Source organism: Mya arenaria, chromosome 12 (assembly GCF_026914265.1).
Source record: "Mya arenaria isolate MELC-2E11 chromosome 12, ASM2691426v1".
NCBI lineage: Eukaryota > Metazoa > Mollusca > Bivalvia > Myida > Myidae > Mya > Mya arenaria.
Window position 1 is genome coordinate 34,588,925 of NC_069133.1, and position 7,912 is coordinate 34,596,836.

The 7,912-nt window shown below is 33.3% G+C and overlaps 1 protein-coding gene across 3 annotated transcripts in view; it reads left to right on the top strand.

The window, feature by feature from the left end:
* The window catches only part of LOC128211401 (uncharacterized), a 113,424-nt gene extending 105,889 nt beyond the window's left edge, over positions 1–7,535 (top strand). For all 3 annotated transcript variants that reach the window (XM_052916150.1, XM_052916152.1, XM_052916151.1), the window contains 6 exons: positions 842–1,004; positions 1,781–1,965; positions 2,897–3,151; positions 3,569–3,677; positions 4,520–4,673; positions 5,874–7,535. In XM_052916150.1, coding sequence (XP_052772110.1) covers positions 842–1,004; positions 1,781–1,965; positions 2,897–3,151; positions 3,569–3,677; positions 4,520–4,673; positions 5,874–6,204 — 1,197 coding nt within the window. In that variant the 3' untranslated portion in view covers positions 6,205–7,535. The remainder of the gene's footprint in view (positions 1–841; positions 1,005–1,780; positions 1,966–2,896; positions 3,152–3,568; positions 3,678–4,519; positions 4,674–5,873) is intronic.
* Positions 7,536–7,912: the final 377 nt, after the last annotated feature.

A 7,912-nucleotide genomic window follows, 5' to 3' on the forward strand; every position in this document is an offset into this window, starting at 1 on the left:
TGGTGTCTCTGTTAAAAACTGTTGCAGAAAGATGGTACTTAAGGGTATTTTGGGGTCTCGAGTGAGTGTTCTAAAAATTGTGGATAGAGTTTTGGAGTCTCAGTTCAAATCTAGAGGATATTTTAGGGTATGTTCGAAACAGTTACGGAAAGAGGGTATTTTGGAAATTCTGGGGTCTCTGTTCAAAAGAATTGCAGATAGAGGATACTTTTGGGATCTCTGTTCATAACATGCCCATCGAAAGCCATTTTCTATGGATAACAAAATGTGGCTCCAATGTCCATTTTCAACTACTTGCCATTACAAGGAAAGACACGTTGGAATGTTGAAGGCATAACAAGATGTTGTGGCTCCAATTATTCCCTGCACTGTAGTTTATTTGTAGCACAAATATGTGCATTAATCAATTTTGTATATAAAGCTGCACTCTCACAGATTAACTGTTTTGACAATTTTTATATTTTTGTCTGTGTTTAAGACAAATTTTGGTAAATGTCTGAAAACCAGTTATTTTAGACTGCTGTTAAAAAATCAGATTTCATTTTTTTAATATTTACGCTCGAAAATTGATGTTTCGTGGCTAAAAGCGTTACTAACACTTAAAGACTAATGAAAAATTTAGCAGTTTTCTAAACAATTGAGATCTGTTCTTTTGTGTGTTATTCAAAATGATTGGTTTGAAAACACTTGATGCAAAAATCTGCTGATTCTGAGACAAAAAATGAAACAGTTGTCAAATCGGTCAATCTGTGAGAGTGCAGCTTTAATAGTGCTTTGCAACCAATTTAGAAAACTTTGAAAACAATCAGTGTAGCCTTAGCAACTTTTCTTACTTTTCCAGCTGATGGAAGATCTGAATACAGCTTTTGTTGGGGAGCAGGTCGACGGCTACCGACAACTGTGTGAGACGGAAGCCTCTTTAAGCACTAACACATCGATAATTAATAGCGTTCGAGATGTGGCCTGTGATAACTCCTGCTCTGGAAATGGTGTTTGCCAAAACTGTGAGTTTTCTGTTTTACTTTAAAATAATTAAATAATTTGTAATGGGACATAATCATATCATTATATGTAATATTATTAAAACTTTATTTACTTTTATTAAAGTTGCACTCTCATAGTTTTGACTTTTTTAATTTTTTGTCTCAGAATCAGCTCCTTTTGGCATTAGTGCCTTCAATGCAGTCATATAAGATAACTCGCAATAGAACAGATCTCATTTGTTTGGTAAACAGCCTTGTGTTTTTGTTGTTTTTTTTGAAGCGTTAGTAATGCTTTAAGCCATAAAACATCAATTTCCAAACATAAATATGAATCTCTCTTTTATCAGCTGACTCTTTATCAATGGTATCCAGACATTTATACAAAAATTGGCTCATTTCAAGACAAAAAATTGTCAAAACAATCTGGGAAAGTGCAGCTTTAAGAACTAAACATTTAATTCATGTTGAGAATAAAATGCATTTGTGACGCATTAATCGCTAAGTATGAATGTATTGTGACATCATCATTTACCACGGTACTGCCTTCTGTTACACTTCATAAATACCGTTGGGGGATTAACTGACAAAATCTCATTTTCATGAGGATACATGAGGCAGGGGAGACAACTCTTCTTTCAATGAAATCGCATGTTACAATTTAAACAATTTACAATAACTTTATAGTGTCTGATGATGGTTTTGTGAAAGCTGTGATAATGTCTTTTGTAGATACATTGAAATGCACTTAATTACTAGAAGATTTGTTTAAACATCTTTATTTATAAACATCCTAACAGTGACTTGCGAATGTAATGATGGATTTGATGGATCCGATTGTTCGATCAATTTGAGCGATCCACCAGAGCTTGATGAGATTGTCAACCCACAATGTACTTCGACTGCCGACAACATATGTAAGACTGTGACTGCCATCGGAAATGGTTTCGTCGAGAGTGCCCACTGTCACCTTGAGACTGTTCAGGTAGGACGAGCCTAGTTTCAGAGTAAATCTGCTCAAGGTCACTGTTACCTCATATAGATCAAAATATTTTCGGTTATTTTTCATTGGTAAACAAAAGTGTTGTTTTTATATCAGTTGAAGGAAACTTTTTATATCAGTTGAAGAAAACTATAACAACCTTATCATGATAAGTAAGAGACTGTCATCCCTCGCTCCTGGAATTCAGAATATCAGTTATTTCAAGAAGAGTTGGCTGTTTCATTAATGATCCAAGTCCATTTTTGTCTTAAAATTAATTATTTTAGTGTCATAGTGTCATTATGCTTTATATTTCCTTGAAATAATCTTTGGCCAGCATTAAAATTAAATACGAAGTTATGGAAATTAAAAAAAAATCAACTTGTTGACTTTTATGAGGCTTTCAGATTTGACTAAAATCCTTCAATGTAACAGGCCTCAGAATCCAGAATACTGCTTTAAAATAACATTTGATGTCAATTGTTTAAAGAACTATCAAACATAACCATTTCCATAAGCTTAATAATATTGGGTTTAAATTTGTAACGTGTGATTAATCTAAGATTTTTTTGTATATCATATATATGCCATATCCCCCGAAATATTTTTGCGAATGAATATTATATAACTTATCATTTATTTGTTTTTAAAAACCATGTTTACGCTATCAGCGGAATCCTGCGTAATGGATTAGGTATCATGATTAACGTCCCCCCCTACACCCACCCACCAAAAGAGGGGTTGACATCCTCATAAGTTGATTAAAAAAAAAATATCAATAATTATATAAAGGTTCATCAAAACCAATATAAATTGAGCTAGGAAGTAATTTAGCAATATGGTGAACAAAAAGAACCTCTTCACTTTTTTTTTCAAAGTATTTTTTTGTTCAATGGAATTTTATTTATCAAAGAAATATGATTTTATATTTCAGATAACGGAGACTGGTATTAACAAAACCGGAAGTACAGTTACCACAGTTCCAGCAACCTGGGTCTCGTTTGAGGAAGTGACGTGCGATCTTTCCACCTCTGGTTCCCTGCCCTTGCATTCAGTGCTGGTATCCATTAGCAACAACGGGCAGGTCACAAGTCAGAGTCCGCAGCATCTATTTTTAGCGCACAACCCAATATGCTTTGACTGTCAGCTGAATGCAAATGATGTTGTAGAGGGAACTTGCACGCCACAGGTTTGATTTTATTTCATAAGTTAGAGGGCTTCCCTTTTATAAATTCCTTTACACATGTCGTTTCTTGAAACAAATTTTCAAGGTATTGGTTTCATTATTTTCGTGTCATTATTGGTGTTTTCATTCCAGAACCTCAGTATTATATTAAACATTGCTCAAACACTGTTTGTTATTAACATGAATTTTTTTACACATGTTGTTAAACTATGGCAATATACAGATGTGTAGGGAGTCATATGATGCTGGCTAAAGTACCGGTATATGTTATTTTCTGTGGTTGATTGCAAAACTTTATATCATTTTTGATGGAAAAGGTTTTATTGAAATTTCCTCTTATTTCACTCATGATTTTGAATAACTTTTGTAATTTTTATTAAGACAGTATTTCTATAAAAAGAAAAAAAATGTGAATTGCAGCAAGCCAGCTGCTACGTGGATGGAGTGTGTTACCGACCGCTGGAGGTCAGCGTGAACGATGAATGCTACTTGTGTGACGTATACACTCAGACACTCAAGTACACTATATGTATGTATAGATTATTTTTACTTACTCTTGCTTACCGGTAATGTTTAAAGGGACTAGACACCAGATGATCCCAGAATCAGCAAATACAGTGTTTTCTCAAAACAAGCCTAGAATTGTCCATATGAGCTAGTATAAAACAATAATACATCTCTTTACATGATGTAAAGAAATTTTTATTGCGCTCCCAACTGAGTTTACCCATTTAAAAATAGCGCATAATTGTTTCCCAGTTTGTAGTGTGTATATTTAGCATGTGATAGTCATGTGATTGGTACAGATACATGTTATGACACTATTTTACAATTTACTGGTATTTGCAAGGGAGACAACCCCAGTAAATTTCGAAATGAAAAAATTGTAAAAAATGTGATGCATGTGTCATAAGCGAAAGTAAAATTCAATGCTTTGTACACAACGATATCAATTTTATGTATTTTTTTACAATTTTCCTTTTTTTGCAATTGTATTATCTGGTGTCTAGTCCCTTCAAAGGATCTAGCTCACATTTAATAGTTTCAGACATAAAAAAAAAATGTGTGAAATGTGAATAAAATTCTTGTATCAGTGATAAAACATTATCTTAAGTTGAAATAAGAGCTCTTTTGTTGATTATAATGTAAAACAAATTGACAGAAAACACTATTGGACATTGAAAATTTAGGTTCTTGCTCTATATTTCATAGATGAAACAGGCATTAAATGAAGGTGTTTAAATTGACACACTCACATTTCATTCTGTGAACACAAAGAAATTTAGTTAAAACTCCAAAAGAGGATGGTTGCCATACAAGTATCACTGTTATATTTTCACGCTTGTGTATAATTATTTACTCACCTTTCAGCGGACAAATGCCCTGCCCCCGCCACCGAGCCACTTATTAACGACGCAGCGCGAGAAATGAATGATCGAGTTGTCATTGGTTTGTCAGCAGGAATTGCCGGTCTTGTGTTGGTCATCTTGGTCGTGGCTGTGGCTGTCTTTGTTTACAATCACATGTAAGTTTGTTACTCTTTGTTTTCAAACGAACTTATAGAGCTGGGGCTGTATTCATATTACTTATACTCTTTGTTTTAAAAGAACTTATAGAGCTGGGGCTGTATTCATACTACTGGTACTCATTGTTTTCAAAAGAACTTATAGAGCTGGGGCTGTATTCATACTACTCTTTGTTTTCAAAAGAACTTAAAGAGCTGGGGCTGTATTCATATTACTCTTTGTTTTCAAAAGAACTTATAGAGCTGGGGCTGTATTCATATTACTCTTTGTTTTCAAAAGAACTTATAGAGCTCGGGCTGTATTCATAAGGCAGCTTACGTTGTTTCCTAACTTACGTCGATTACTTAAAATTTCATAGTCAAATTAAAAGTGCTTTCAACATTAAAGTATGTGTTATTCGTTAAAAAGGTCAAAGACAATTATGTATTTCAGAAATTATTGAGTTATTTCATATGACCAATGAGATACCAAATTAAGAAAGCGACTTAAGTTAGGAAATGACGTATGATGCTTTATGAATACCGACCAAGGCCCCCATTTCAATAAAGATCAAAAGACTAGATTCGGTAAATTTTCGGGCGTAATTTAAGCTCATTTTTGCGTAAAATGCGTTCCAATAAAAAGTTGTAAGGACATTTTTGGCAAAGATCCTGCATGTTGGAACAGGTTTCTGAGCACTCTTCAGCAGCTTAGACATCTTATCCAAACAAGGCCTAAGTTATTCATAAAACATCTTAAGAAATCTGAATCACAAATAAGCTAGGTCACTGCTCATTAATCTTAATGTTAAATTCTGATGCCTGGTAACCCATGTTAATTTGCAATCACTTTAAAGGTATGTGCAAGATACAAGATACAAGAATCTGTATTTAAAGTTAGGTATGCGTTAACAAGAAACATTAGCTCAATGAGCTATTTTCTGACATAAATAACAAACATACATAACATATCAAAAACATAAAATAACAGTGAGCTTGTGACCTGGAAAAAAAGCATAATTATACAGTTGAACACCGCTATTCCGAACACCGTTTATCCGAAATTATTGATATTTTTCGGTCCCGATTTTACTCCTTCTTTGTTTAACTAAATTTTTAATCTTTAATCCAAAATCGCTAGTCCAATAGTGCAATTTTTAATGATATTTCTATTGATTTCTTCAAAGATAAAAAATATACCACATCTAAATCTGCTTTCAGGAATAAAAAGGCTTCACCAGACAAGAAGTCACTAACCAGACGGTCACCAAGGTCAAGCGAGGACGGCGATGGAGAATTCCGCGAGATCGTGTATCCCATGGTTAACCCCGCGTACGCCCCATACATGGGCCCCTACTCCCCACAATATATGCAGGCCCCTGGCGAGTGGTTTGCTGATCGCGTGCCCAAACGTAACCACTCACGAAACAGCGATCCAACCAGAGATCGGTCGTCTAGAGACTCGAGGGATCGACGTGTGAGAATCGAGGAGGAATTTGATACTGTCTATGACAACCGAGGCAATTTCGATCGCGCCATGTACACAGCATAAACAGTTGTAAATTTGTGAAATCCTCCGAATAAATTGAACATTTATTATTTTTAGTAAATAGTGATAAATATGCAGCATGAATCCCATATCACTGTTCTAGTACTATTGTTATTGCATGTAATAGTTTGAATGGTTCTAAAATTGATGACTTTATTATACATGAACTTCTAAAATTCATAAATATATTTAAATTTGAAAAAAATATTTTATTACTTTATTACACAAACACATAGGGTAAATTTCTACAGTGTTCAATTTTTGATTCCTATGTATATGTGTATTGATAGATGTTTTAGATTCGCTATACATGTAACAGAGGGTAATTTTTTATTTGATCTTGTTAGATGCAATTTAATTTGTTTTTGTGACAATCTGAAGATTGTGATAGCAAAGTTTATCATTTTATAATAGCACAAAGTACCACAATACTCTTTGATTTTGTAAAGGTTTATGTACATATACAAGCATAATATTTGTGTAATTAGAATAATTATTATACTCATAAATTTCTTCAGTTTTTTCCTCTCATTTTTTTTCTTCTTTTTTTTTGTCAGCATTAAACGTTTTCATCTGGTGTAATAAAACTGTAAATGCAAATTAATTTTCTCATTATAATCCTTTTATTTCAAACGAGAAATTTGATACGCTATTAAAAACAATGTTTATTCAGTTTAATTCTGATTATTGCTCAAATTGTTTTTATGTTTCTACATACTGCAATTCTACCTCTTATTTGTACAATCATTTTTTTTTCTCAATTTCTTGGAGGGCTGAATAGCAAAACTTAAATATTATGCATCTTTGTAATGAATTATGATGTGTTATTATAACAGAGCTAAATACATATACATATTTTAAGTTTATCTTTGCCTTTAAAATTCTATGTTTGTTACATAAAAGAAGGCATTTTTTGTATAAGGAACATTTTTGATACCACTGAAGCGATTTTGAAGAAAAATTATAATAAGAAAGAAATGACAAATTTTCACCATACTGAAAGGCGCCATTTACTGAACATTACCTAGCAGGAAACAAATGCTGAAAGTCATTGTAAGATCAACAATGTTCAGCTCTCAAATATTAATATTGATGAATATGATTTAGGACCTTTTGCATTCAACCCTCCAGATTTTCTTATTGCATACATGTACATTCACTGACTTTGGTGCTTTAGCTTTGCTTGTATGAAACATGTGACTAACATTATTTCATTTTTTAAAGTCATCTGCTATTTTTCTGCATAACATAAAAAGCTTGTAGGACATAAATGTTGTTAATGATCAGTTGTTACAATTTGAATTTATCTTTCTAATAAAGCTCTTTAAATCTTAGTCTGTTGTAACTTGCATTTATTTCACAGTCTCCGAAAAGTGTGCGACCAATGTGGGGATCAAACCCCTGGTCCCATTCCGATGATACCTTAAAAGTCAGGAGCTCTACCAATTGAGCTAACTGGTTCGGACAAATGACATAATATCTGACCTTTACAAGTCAGTGTGGTAACTTTAACTTCTTCGGGCTAGTATTAATCCCGAATTTCTAAACCAGACCATTGTACATACATGTTATACTATCATTGTGGGTCAATTTTTGTTAAGTTCAAACTTATTTATATTACAATGATTGTGAAACAAGCAGCAAGTTATAATTACGGTGTTTTAATCACTCTTGATAACAATGGTTGGAACCGTAGTACCCAGAAGAAACC